The 14,363-nt window shown below is 36.9% G+C and overlaps 1 protein-coding gene across 4 annotated transcripts in view; it reads left to right on the forward strand.

The window, feature by feature from the left end:
• The window catches only part of NAALADL2 (N-acetylated alpha-linked acidic dipeptidase like 2), a 503,669-nt gene extending 491,536 nt beyond the window's left edge, over positions 1 to 12,133 (forward strand). For all 4 annotated transcript variants that reach the window (XM_030028786.1, XM_030028785.2, XM_041126840.1 and 1 more), the window contains one exon: positions 3,792 to 12,133. In XM_030028786.1, coding sequence (XP_029884646.1) covers positions 3,792 to 3,990 — 199 coding nt within the window. In that variant the 3' untranslated portion in view covers positions 3,991 to 12,133. The remainder of the gene's footprint in view (positions 1 to 3,791) is intronic.
• Positions 12,134 to 14,363: the final 2,230 nt, after the last annotated feature.

A 14,363-nucleotide genomic window follows, 5' to 3' on the forward strand; every position in this document is an offset into this window, starting at 1 on the left:
GAACAATGTAGTAATCTAGTTTCATCTTGTACTGTCCAGTTGTTATAATATAAGCTGCAAAATAGTTTGAAGTTGTGTTAAAGTCAGTATGCTTTTAGTGTGACCTGTCATTCAAGAATTTGTCAAATTCATTTTGGTCTGGTGGGGGTGACATTACATCCTTATTTGCGATAATGAAAAACAGCATTTAACTCTTAATGGCGTTATTTTGATCAATAATACTTATGTTCCTAGGCCTTCAAAGGGCTCATAAAATTTGTAGAAGTTCCTTTAGAATTCATTTTTGTAGTTTTCTTTGCCTTAGTTTGCTAAGGCTGATTCTTTTGGTTGGAGCCATTTTACCTCTTTCAGTGGTACTGCCCGAAGTTATTAATTAGGTTTGCTACTTCACTGTTACACTTTTAAGGTCACTGTGATGTGTCATTGAAACAAGCCCATTAAGATGAATGATGTGTATCGTAATTTCATTAGTGTCATCAATAATGTATTGCATTTTTCTGTTTAGGAGTCTCTTTTTGTTTTGTATGGGTCAGGCTGACTGTGTGAATTATATTTATAAGATCAAAATAGTTAAAGATAAAGGTAGATACTTAAGCAATTAGGCCAGAGGCTGGAATTGTTGTTTTAGAGGTGTACGCTACAAAACCAATTTGTATTAAGGAACATTTAAGTAATTGAATTTCACAGTATAAATTAAAGTCTTTTGGTATCATTATGCATGTTGTGGTCACATAGTGATATCTCGTGCCAATGAAATGGCTGGATTTTATTTTTCAATTTATGTGTAATCTTTAATGAAAATGCTTTTCTGACTTGTAAAGGCTTGGAAGTAATAAACTGGACTAGCCTTTTTTTCATTTGATGAAGCTTGGACAGAGATAAGAAGTAAAATTGTATAAATTGACTCTCATGAACATGCATAAAGAGAGAAATCATTTTATGCAACAAAGGGGTAGCATGGCTTGCCAGGCAAAGATAAGTAATTGGAAAATGTAAGATCCTGGTGAGAATTCCTAGCAGAAAATCTGAAAAAACAGGTGCCGTATAATGTTACTTACTATTATTTGCATACATAAAAATAACAAATAGCTTCTGTCATACCATGCAATCAGCTATGCCAGTCATATTACCATTGCAAAAGTTAAGATATTCTTTTAAATTATGACAGCAGACTGCTTGTCTCTTTCATTCATCAAACAACTAAGCTTTTCTCATTAGACACTGATTTGTACTGTCGTCAGGTGGGATGGGCTAGGAATACTTGTCTTTCACAGTAGATCACCTGCCTGTGGATTTACTATGGCATCACCTGTGATTCCAGAACCACAGCAGTAGAGCTAAACTGTATTAACATCCTTGTATGTGAAAGTAAACCATCTTTTTAGCCTGTGTGCCTTGTTCAGAGCACATTTGAAGACAGGGTAGGAGAAGATCTGTTCCTATTCACCACAAATGTTTTCTTGGCAGTTCCCAGATGTTCCAGTCTTCAGGTCATCCTCTATTTAAAGTCTGATTTCTGGCAGTCTAAGTTAGTGTTGCTCTTCTGATGGTTGTTGCATTATGACTTTTTTATTAGTTGACATTACCCCCAATAAGGAATAGAGGGATCCTAATGCAGATCAAGGTGCCAGTGTTGTAGGCATTTGGAGCAGAATTCTAGCTCACTCAAACTCTCCCAGGCACCAGCAACCAGATAAGACTGTTACATGCCTCCTGAAAGTAATGTGATTATCTCTAGCATTGCCCCTGCTGTTCAAGGGCTTTGAGGGGTTGTGAACAGGCTTCTGGCTCCCTGTGAACTATGGGAACTGTAGAGGAGGGTTCTTCAGAAGCCTGGTTCTGCTTGCACTGATCTCAGCAGGAGTCCCTGAATTGATTTCAGAGGGAGCAAAATCAATCCCTGCTTTGAAAACTACAGTATTTCCCATAGCACAGCCTATCCTTAAAAACCAACCAACCAAGAATTTATCTGGTTCTCAACATACACAGTTTTCATTTACTGTATCACAGAGACACTTTAGGGACAGTCCATAATATAACTTCAGTCACCTTTGAGTGTAAGCTGCATTGTAGTCTCAAGGAACAGTAGCATCAGCTCAGAACTGAGGAAGCAGGCAGTTGTCCTCTGGCTGCTGCAGTGCAAGCTGAAGAAGTTATTGCCACATCTGCTTGTTACTGTCCTCTTGTTACTGTCCTCTTGATGGAGGTTTCTGTCCCTGCTGGGCAGTTCCTACAAGTGCTCCTAACCTGTTTCAGTCTAAATGATCTAGGTCAGTGATGACCTACTATTTAAAGGTCTATTTAAAGACGCTATCGTCCTACTGCAGTGTTGGATTCAAACCATTTCCTACTACTATGTATTGCATTGCGGAACATTTAAAATGGATAGATGTATTGCTGTCAGGGGATAAAAAGCTTACCTTTCCTATTGTGCATTGCTGATTTTGGATGTATGCCCACTACAGGAAGGTAAAAACATAAAGACTGAAAAATTGTGTTACGAGGATAGGAGTTATTTCATATTTTTGAAAAACATTTGAAAAACATTGCCCCTCATGCAAAAAACACTTTTTCAAACTGGAAAATGTGGCAGAATACTGTAGATGTTCTTTGGTGTAATTTATTGGGCTACTTCATTACCATTTCCCCTTGTAGACTGGCAATCAGATGATTCATATAATATAGGATACACTTTTGTGGTCATCTGTCTTGAAGGTACTTGGCAGTTTTAATACTAATTTGGAGTTGCCATTGGGCCTGTTCTGTCATGCAGTTAGGTTACTGACGGAGTATCTAAGTTGTCCTGCTTTCTTGCTGGCTTCATTCTGTGAAACAACTTCTCCCCTGCCCTGAACACCTGCCTTGTATTTAAGGATAAGGTCCTGCAGCGAATCATGTATAGCTTTGCTGTTTCGAATTTCACTCGCTTCTGTTTACAATCAAAGGAGCTCCTGGGTGGAGATTTATGATATTTACATGCTCTTCTAATTAGGGTAATGATTCCACCTGTTTTTAGATAACATTTATAGCCTGCTTCAAAGAGTCTCATTGAAATCACTGACTAGCTTTGAATTCTGAGCCTTCAACATCTCATGCAGATAACATTTCCAAGGGATCAGACATTACTTTGCATGTGTTTTTATATGAGCCATTAAAAAGTCTTGCAGATATTATAGGAAAACACAGATTTTGTTTCATAAGGGTTTGGCTGTACGTTCCATTTCTTTCCTTCCTCAAGTATGTGACATTAAAGATGGGTTGCTCTTGTTCTGATGCCACAAAGGATTATTGATGAAATAAAGGCTCTGCTGAAGGCAATGAGAGTTTTACCATTGACTTCAATGCTGCTAGAATTTCACCTCTGAAGTGTGAAATAAGTAACAGGAGCAGATAGGAAAAAAAAAAATCCATGCCTAGGATCCACAGTAACAACCAAACTTTTTTAGAGGGGAATAAATGGAATCCAGCTGAGACACGAAATACTTCATGAGGGGTGTGATAGGTCTAGGCTCATGATTTTGAATAAAATCTTGAATGGTCAAAGAGGAATGTGAGATTTCTTTGACGGATTTAGTGAATGTTTCAATGTATCTACACCTAGATCAATGAACAGATGCAGTTTACAAAGCTGTAATAAATATACAGTTGTCTTGCAGTTTGCCATGGGTCAGCTTTATTGTGCATAATATGTATCATCTGTAAAGTGGGGCTGATACTTGCAGAGTTTCTTGATGATTTCTGATGAATTGTTTTGAGTAAAAAGTTTACCGTTCTCCATTGTTCTCTTTTAGAAATATTCTTTACAGACTGGATGAAAGGACAAGCCAGTTTTCAGTACTGCTAGAGGCACTGGAGCACTGCAAACTACATCAGTCAAATGAGACCATTCAAGCAGCCTTGTCAGAGGTGCTGAACAGCATCAATTCAGCTCAGGTTTACTTCAAAGCAGGACTTGATGTGTTTGAGACTACCTTAGCTGGAAAGAAATGAGAGGATTCTCTGCATTCTAAGACATTTGTTTACAACTTGCTAAACAAAAGTTCGACTTGGACCAGAATTTCTCTGAGGATGAAACCTTCCTCAATTTTTCTTTCAGTTGGCGCTTAAAGGTACTGCAATGAGTGTTTTTATAAATATAAAACAGTCTTTTGCACTGTTCACAATATATCTCAAATGTCTGTTTCTGAATGTATAAAACATAATGAGAGGGAATAATGCTTAAGATAGGGTTTTTGGAAGGACATCTGCTGTATTTTTATATGTAAAATATATTTTTATGACTGAGAGCTCAATCTTGCAAAGTACCGAGTCCTGCAATATGCTGAAGAGCAGGTTCTGAGACACCCCAGATGTATACCCAGGTGAGCTTTCCGTGCCTACTCTGTCAGAAAAATGTGACTTCGGTATACTCTTGTGTTTCTTAACTTCCTCAGCAAACTCATCTTCTACCTTACTCCTTTCAGAGTAAGTAGTTGAAGGATGTGGCATTTCCTTGGGTATCCAGCACTGGAGTTAATCAGGAAATGCAGAAAACACCCTTACCAGTGCAATCCAACATCCTTACTCCTGTGGAACAATAAATACCTCAGTTCTGAGAATACAGATAAACTTTGATTATCCCATTTCTGCATGAAAAAAAGAGTTGTTTTCTCCAGTAATTCTTGGAGAGAAAATTTTTGTGATGATTTCAAATGATTTGAAAAGTTTGAATCGGTAGTTACGCTTGTACAAAAATACTTTGAATCTTTATGTTAAATAAAAGTACTGCCTAGTCTTATAAGGCTGCAAGCCTTATAAGTTTATGCATTACAAAGCAGCCCACTTCAAGGTCTCTCCAAATTTCCAGAGAGCAATAAATGAAAAGAAGACCTCAAAGTTCTGGGAACATTTTGGGGATTCCACCACTCAACCGCACCACCCACTATTCCAGGCTGGATCATTCCATCAGTAGAGCCTGGCATATAGGACCTGGATTGTTGTCAAAAAAGCACAAGGAAAACATAAATTCATTCCCTACTGTAGAACCAGGAATTCACCTCTGAAGGCACAAGCTGATGAAGCATATTGCAGGGCTAAAACTCAAATCTGTTTTGCATTGGTGGAAGCCCTATACAAAGGCTGTAATCACACCATTACCTTGTTGGCCTGAAGTAATCTGTGAATGAAAGGCTCGGGAGGTTCAGTGTCCTAACCTCTAAGGGGATAATATACACACTTGAGAACTGCAGGTCTTAATAATATAAACAGTTGAAATTGTTAAGCCCTATTGGGTTTAGAATTTTACAATCTCAGATGATTCTGAGGTTAGAGCTTAAAAAATTAATTTTATGTAGATACTTAGAATTGAAATATAATTTATTTGATGGTAACGTTAAATGTATTGTTACCCAGTTTGCCGTGGAAACATTGCAGAAACATTTCAGGTTGCAATAAAAATGGAAGAAGTATCTGTATTAATGTAAAAAAATTGCCTTCTGGAAAATTTCAAAGTGCACAGTTTGGTGAACGACTTTTTAAAGTGCATGTTCACATAGCAAGAAATGAGAGTTGTTTACAGATCTGAGTTTCTGTTTCCAAATGTCCTTGGCAAATGGACCTCTATTAGCAATGGCCTGGGACTAGGTACATACAGCTATGCTGTTGCTACATTTCTTTGCAAGTTATTATCATAACATGGGCAAAAGCATCACAGGTCTGACCAGAGGCACGGCTATGCAGTTGTACAGCTACAACTGAAGTGGGAATATGTTCAGCATCAGGCAGCATGGCTGCATGAACTTAGACATGATTATCCCTTATCTTTACTTGGCATCTGGTAAGCAAGAGTATATGATTATTCTTTTGCTAATGCTGTTTTGCTCCTAAACAATTCTGTTTACTGCAGAGAGAATTTGACTTCTGAAGAGTAACATTTTTTCTGATACTATAATGTTTGTTCATCCCCTTGTTTCCATAGTTTTTAGTATTGTGATACTTAAATGGTTGGAATAGCCACATTGGAGTTGTATGTTTATTTTGTGATAGTATTTGGGGATGTACTGTTCACACTACATTTCAATTGTATTTTCTAATTGGGATCACTCTTCTAACAGTTCATTTAGTAACATGTTTTCTTTAGAGTGCTGACTCACTGTGGAGCCAACGTCTGTGGTCTTAAATGATATAGGATCAGGTGCCATTAAGAGACCAAAAATAGAAATTAACACTTCCTTTAACTCTGCTAGGTGAATTTAATGACTGCTTCCTCATTCTTAGTATGTATGTTCCACCAAAACCACCTCTAATGTAACCAAAGTGTACTCATGCAAAATCAGTGAAATCTGTTGGGAAGACTATCCCTCATGTATGATTTCTCAACCATGTAATTCCTCACTAAAACATTTATCTTGTTTTCTCACTAATGTCCTTCTATAACCACTTTTAAAATAGCAGACTTAGAGTACTCCACCACTATAAATGCCTATCTATTCTAGAGACAATCATATATTCTTGTTGGTGAGATGAATCAAATGAGCTATTTAGGGACCTAAATGCATTGATTTCAATGTCATCTCACACTTCTAGATCTCTGGGCTTTTATTTCAAATGTTCAGATCTTATATATAAGTGAGTGCTCAGTGATAATATTTGTACCATTATAGCTTTGGAAAAGGCACTTTTGAGCCATATCCTTCCATTGATTTTTAAATCCTACCTATTGACTTCAAAGACCTTATAGCAAGTTAAGGTCCCAAATACCTGGTGTGTTTCTAACACAGAATTTTTGCCCAGCCAGCTGTGGAACATCAGCTAAAGGAAGGTGTTAGCAAATGATAGTAGCTTACCCAGATTGAATTTATTCCTATATTGTGTTGAAATAAATGGAGCGCCCTTAAAGGCAGAAGTATGTTTGCAAATTGCCTGAATGATACTAAAAATTTGTTACCTTTTCAGAAACATCAAGTGCCAGAGACAGTACAGCAAACGCATTGATTGCTATGTAATCTAGAGTCATGCTCACAGTGACCAGAAAATCCCTACAACTTGTAATATTTATATGTTAAGACAGTTGATAATAAAAAGCTAATAAGATTTTATTTAGTGCGTATTTTAAAGAGTCCATAAAGAAGCTAAAGTACAATCAACTCAGATGAATAATAAGTACATGGGAGCTGGATTTTGAGTACTAACCTTAAAAAAGGCAGTGAATTGCTTTTATCATCCGAGAAAAATGGTATCTGTGCAAATACTCAAACACGCAAATGCCTTATATCTTCAAAACATTGTACAAACACTAATTTACTTGCAGTAATATGATACATCTACGTAAACATAGATGTAGATAATAACTACTTGAGAAAATTAGCAAACACTTTGCGCTACTTCACTTACCTTTTAGGAAAGTATTTCAGTCTAGACGTGTAAAAGGCGGCACTTCAGCTGACCTCAGTTCTTGCAGCGGTAGGTGGGAAAAGGTTAAATCTCTCAGGTTTCACAGAAGGGACCTCTGGAGGTCATCTAGTCCAACCTCCTAGCTCAAGCAGGGTCACCTAGAGCCAGTTGCCCAGGAGGGACTATGTTCAGATTGCTTTTGAATCTCTTCCAAGGATGGAGATTCCACAACCTCTTGGGGCTACCTGTGCCAGTGCTTTTTCACCTTCACAGAGAAGAAGTCTTTCCTTCTGTAGATATAAGTTTCTCCAAATCTCTCCCTATATTTCTTAATTGTTAAATTATTGTAATTGGTTTAATTGCAAACATTCAAAAGGTAACCATCATTTCATTCAGTGAAAACTCTTGGCCAAAGTCTCTAGGATTTCACAGTTACTATGTTGGAAAGTTTGTATAAGATTTGTCCTTCAAGCAATAGGGTTTATTTTTAATGTCTTTACCTTTTGAGGTCTTTTTGTACAGTCCCTGGTTCCCAGTCACAGGATTTCTTTTTAACCAAGTTTCAGGAGCTCAGTGCAATTCTATGGTTTGTGTTATGCAGAAAGTCAGGCAAGATAATTGTATGGGTCATTCTGGCTTTAAAAGCTATTAAATACTGTAAACATAGTTATGTCAGGGCCTGTATTCTCAAGGGAGTGGTTAAGAGTTTCCTCAAAAGCCTTGTGTTACAAGCTGTTACCTGTGTTACTCAGAAATGGGTACCTTTAGCATACATTATAGTTGCTGTCTCAGGAAACAAGCATAGGTTGAAGATGTTCTTTCCCTTTAGCGCTCTATAACATTTTAGCAGTATTCTGCCAGTCCCAGAAAGGTGAGTGATAGGAAACAAATGAATGAGTAAGAAATGATAGACAAACTTAATCAGAGTTGGTACTACCTAGTAGCTGCCTACAAAATAAAATAAGCACGTAATTTTTTCTGACCTTGTGCATGTCATCCAATACCTTCCATTACATGATGGCTACATATGAAAGTTATGTGTGTAAATATACTGTATTGCAGCGTTTCAAATTATTAAGGATGATAAGGACTCAAGCCATATGCACAAACCTGTACTTGAACATGCACACTTGAACCTAGGAAGTGCCTAAGAATAATGAATACTCATCTAGGAAGCAGAGGATTTAAGAATATCTAAATTAGACTGTATGTTTACTAAAACTATGGTGCTATCAAGCCTAACTTTTTTTTTCCCAAATTTTAATCCCATTGCTGCTGGTTATTTCTACTCTTGCTCATACATACTCGTCATAACTGGCAAATATGTACACCTGCAGATTTAGATTTACTGAAAGATTATGTTTCCCCTCAGGCTTACTGACTTGGTCTGGTTTCTTCAGCAGGGTTGACTTTACCATGACTGCTTATCAGGGTACTATTCCACATGAGTGAGGTCAGCAGAATTTGGCCACTATTGAATTTCCCAAAAGATTTGGTATCAGAATTTTTTTTTATTTGTGTTTAGTCTATTCTTTTTAATCTCTCAACATAGATTATTACAAGCAAGAGTGTATTTTTCAAAAAATGGGCAGGAGTCTCTTGATCAATGTTAAGTAAACCCACAGGGCAGAATGTAAATGTGTATGTACAAGTGGTGTATTATAATCTAGCATTAACTTAATAGTTATTATAAATGTTGGCATGGATTAATGCACACATTCTTTTACGAGGTTCACAGATTGGAATTAATACAAGGGCTTAATTTAAAAAATGTAATCAGAATATAGGCATGGAACAATGTTTTTTTGCTGTGTAGATGTAGTATATGCTTACTCATCTGCCTAATCCATTTGGTTAAAACAGATTAGGGTGTTGTTTAAGCTACTTTCTCTGATTTCTTTTCCAACAAGCCTTTGAGAATCAAGTCTTGCTCTTTATTTTTCTTTTAAATGTGTGCTGCCTTTAGTGTTTATGGAAAGCTTATCATGTGTTAAGACAGCGTAACGTCTTCTTGTCTGGTCATTCCTGGATTATTTGATAGAACTAAAAGTGGTATTTCAAAGCATGGTCTTTGGAAGCAGGTCCTTTACTGACCAGTTAATGTATATGATATTATATGCTTCAGTGGCTGCCTTTACCATGCAATGGTATAGGTATGCAATATGATGCTTTAAGGCACTAATTTAAGACAACAAATTTATTTTAATAGTATTGCAGAGACCTGCTAATTTTCCCCCATTTGAAACTGTTCTCTCCTGAGCATACTGGTGATACAGCAATGTAATAACAAGTCCTCTTAGCACCTGCTATAAGCTCTTACTACAGGTGGCGTGTTAGGGGGTTGTCTGAGCTGTCAGAGTATTTCCACAGTTTTTAATTAGTTTCTCTTGTAGCCCCGCTCAGCTTTTATGTAGCACAGTTCTGATACCGGTCCGAATGACACCAAGGTGATATGGATAGGTCTGACTGATGTATTAGCTTGCTACAGAAACTGCTGTTGCCCCCTGTCCTTAAAAAGTTAAATATAATACTTGGTAAGTACTTCCCAACTTATGGTGTTTTCAGTCTGTATACTGAGGGTTCTGAAAAAGTACTGGAACACTGAGTTTTTTTCATGCAGTCTCATTTCCTGTTCTCAACAGCTGAAACATCTTGTAGTCTATGAATCCACTAGAGGAGAAATAAGGAGATGCTTAATATTTCATACTTAAAGCAGATAAGATGAATACAAATTCTCTTTGTTTTCCCTGTGCAGTTTATGCAAGCTAATATGCAACATACTCTTATCACATACATTATGATTTGGTATTCTGAGACAAATGGAAAATGAATGTTGATTCCATATCCAGAGGAAGTATAATGAATTCAGGGAACACTTCACATTCAAGTATCTTAACTGTTTGCATACAGTGAGAAAAAGTGCAAGTGAAGATACTTGGAACAGATACTTTGGGGGGTTTTAGTACAGGTCTGGAAAATAATATTCTTCTGTGTAAGGCCAGATTTTAGCATTGCATTAATACCTAGCTATGTGGTAATGTACTGTATGTCCTTATTGCTCTACCTTTGAGGATTAATGCTCAAATGCTGTTATCAGTGATCATGTTAGTCTCAATACGAACTATTATTTTTATGTCACGTAACACCTTACAGGGTTTACCTAATTGGTTGGAATATGCAAGTATCTCTGCCTTTTGTATGCAAAAGAGCAGCTGTCAAGTTGTGTTATCTTTGTCGAGCTTTGACATAGAATGCGAGACGCCTGAACGATGACTCCTTCATTCCATCTACTTCTAAATTTTCATGTAGTAAAATCAAGTTGCCACAATTGATAGCTAGTCAATTCAGAATATTAAGTAACTAGGGGTTTTGACCATGCAGTAATATAAACTTGATGCAGTGATTCCTGGAAACCAATAAATATCATGTTATGTGGAAATGTGCAATGAAAGGTTGATTTTTATAACACATTATAGAACGTTGAGTCTGAATAAAATAGGTTATTTGCAAAATTAGTTTACCTTGTATCAATTTGTACTTTTATAACATAGTGTAATAAAAAGGTAACATTGGCCATTAATGTAAGTAGATTCTACGTACTTTGATTAAGAAGCACGTTTTACTTTTTTGTGCTATGAATATGATTTTTGCAGTCCGTGGAGTGTTTGTACAGAAGGCACTGTGGACTGGAATTCAGTAATAGACATATTGTGAAAGTGGTTGTGAATTAGACAATGTTTTTTCCATAGTTACATTTTTGCTAGAAATTAAACTGGAATATGAAGATGTGTATAATGTACATTGCACTGAATGATTTGGAATTATATTCATTTGCTTTTTTGTTGGTTTTGCTTTTTTTTTTTAATTGGTTCTGCCAGTGAGCTGTAACATATGCCTCTCAAGCTGCTGATTCAGTAACATGGATCCCAGGGCATTAAAACATAATGGGAAGAAGGCAAAAAGCAAGGAAGTAAAAAAATTAGCTAGACAGAACCTCAGGACCTGGGCTGTGATAATTTACCGACAGGTAAATTTTGAATTATCCACTTTTTTAGGTGCTCATATATAGAAAGCCCAGGTATTCAGATAATTGGTCTTTCAGGTAGAAAGAAATTGTCCTTGTATGTTTTTGAGAATCAAGAATTTGAAAAGTAGTTAGTGTCTTTGGATCAAACACAAAGTATTCAGGATGAGACAAAAAAAAAAAAAAAAAGCTACTGAACAACCTTAACGCTATCGGATGAAATAGACCAGTCCATTCTGAAAATCTTGATGATATGTAATATTCAGATTAAATTAAATTCAGAAGATTAGGCTTTTTCCCATAGTTCAGAGGTCCTGAAATTATAAGGTGGTAGTTATCTCATGAAAATATGAATTCCATGTTTTGCTTTTAGTACATGAGAACTTGGAGGCTTTTCTTTATGAAGCACTTGAGAGGTGTAATGAAATAGTTTCATTGTAAATGAATGTGTATTTCCAAATTTTATTTCCATTTTGTGTAGGGTTTTTTTGAAACTGCTTTTCTGTTCACCATATTAAAAGGAAAAATAAAAGCGATACCTTGTTAATATTTTTAATCATGGCTAGATCATTAACCTAGTTTGATACATTAGCTCCGTACAAGGTGCAGCTCTGACTAGAATATCTCATGTAATATTAAAGACTAATTTTTGAAACATATTCCTTCAGAATATGTTTCCTTTAAGCCATGTAAACTTGTGCCATGAAAATAAAAGCCAACTGTATGTCAACAATTTTATACAAGTATCTGATTTGCAATTCTTGCCGATAGATCTGTGGAAGTCAATATTACTGAAAAATGTCATTGAAACTAAACGTTCTTTGCCTGGATATCAAAATCTTCTTCTGTGGCTCTGCTTAGGACATTGGACCATTATCCTCTTTCACTGAGTATCTATCTGAGCAAAATTAAAAAATAATAAATGTATTTTTAACATATAGCGTTCCAAGTAGTCAGGCTTGGTATAGACCAGATTTGTCCAAGAGAATGGGAACATAACCAATCCTCTCCACTGTTTTCTTTAACCTTGAGATTGCTGTGGCATTTCTTGCACCTGTATTTCTCATCAAGTAGTAGCACAGAGATCCACATGGGAGTGGAGTCTACAGGATCATGTAATTATGAAGGCATTTGCTCTTTATATGAAGTGCAGGTATGGTAACCATGCAACTCAAGTAATGAATAATTTGACACTGTCACAGTGAAGTGTTTATATACTAGGCTGATGAGCAGGAAGGGAGTAGAAATGGATTCTGGCCAGTGGTAGCTGCGTGATGGGGCCAACAGTGGGTTGGAAGTCCTAAGAGTGCCAGAAGTGGGCACTGGGAAAGGCAGGTGCTGGTAAGACACTTGAATTGCACCAGGTGCCAGAAAGCACACAGTGGAGAGCTGTCTCTTGCCCAAAGGACTCTGATGCCAGTTTAACCAGCTCTGAATCTGTTCTGAATGCACTGCAGACCAGTAAGAGCAGTTCAGCCCCACACTGATCTGTTTCTTTTGGAAAGGTCAAGGTGTGAAATAGCTAAGACTTTTAACACTGGAAACAGTGGCAAATCCTGTCTTTGAAAGAGAAGCTTGGGGCTTTGTGGGTTAGTTTCTATATTCTAGCTGAAGAGAATATAAAAGTGACTGTGAGAGCGGTGCTGTGAGCTGAATCAATTTTGAGATACTTAGTAGCAGCAACTGGATCACCATTTTCTCCCTAACAGGCGAGAAGTAGAATGGGTGATCCGGGGACTGGATAAGGTAAGCTGGGTCTAAATAACTGATTTTAAAAAGCCTTAAAGCCTTTGTTGAAACAAATACACAAAGGCACCAAAGCAAAGATTTCTTTCAGTATGGTGACCTTGAACAGTCCATTGACCTTATTTCTAACAAACTTCAATCTCTTTCTGCTTATAGTCCTCCTCTCAGCTGCAGAGGCTCTGGGCTGTATCTCAAGTGTTGTAAACCAAGATCGCTCCTTTGAGGCTGTCAGCTTACATCAAGTGAAGATCTGATCTGCTGTTTGTAGCTCAGCCTCAAACAAATGGAAGCATTTTCTGACGTGGCTTGACTCTCTCATTTCAAGAGAAATCTAGTAAGGTTTCTAGCCAATGCCTCCAATTCATCTTTGGTATATTTGAGCTGAGGTCAGTGCTGTGCCAGAGATTAATTATCCCATTGGGTTAAGGGTTACTTTTCCCACGCAAAAGAGGACACACATCAGAACTAACACCATGCCAATATTGACTTCCTTTTAACATGTGTTGTTGGTTTAATAGCAAGTATTGTACTTAAAATTGGACCTCTCCCTTAAACAAACTTACCTGTCATCCCTTAAGAATAAGCTGCTTTTATACTGTATAATACAAACCAGTTTCATACAGTATCCTTCTGTATACCTTAGCTGGGATTAGAGAGGAAGATGATGAGCACAGTGCCCTATCAGAACTATGTCACTGTATCTTCTACAGGAAAAAGGGAAAATAATGGGCAGAGATGTAGTATGAGAGCTGAAAATACAGAAATAGAAAATACAAAACTTAAAACAGTAGAAGTGTTCACATGGTGTTGGTTATGCAATTTGGAATGAAAGTTAAAGAACTAGTATCTAAAGTCAAACAAAATGGGTAAATATTGTGTCAATATTGAAGAGACAAAATGGCTGAGAAATGTCTTTGATGGTGTAAACGTGTGGAGGTTGTTACAGGACACACAGGGAAAACCTTAAGGTTAAAAAATGGTCTAAGTCCAAGTTACATGGATATGTGTAAGTCGTAACATGAGAGAAGGTGTACTGCCATATGACTAGTCAGATGTTGAAATGTCTTAATACCTATCAAAAAGGAACTGTTATATTCCAAACTGGAATATGGCATCCAGAAAAACAAGGAAAAAGAGATTGCCATCTGCCTCTATACCACAAACAGGTTGACATTTCCAACTGTATTTCTGTGGTTTTCCTCTGAATAATAATAGAGTTCAG

Source organism: Aquila chrysaetos, chromosome 10 (assembly GCF_900496995.4).
Source record: "Aquila chrysaetos chrysaetos chromosome 10, bAquChr1.4, whole genome shotgun sequence".
Classification (NCBI taxonomy): domain Eukaryota; kingdom Metazoa; phylum Chordata; class Aves; order Accipitriformes; family Accipitridae; genus Aquila; species Aquila chrysaetos.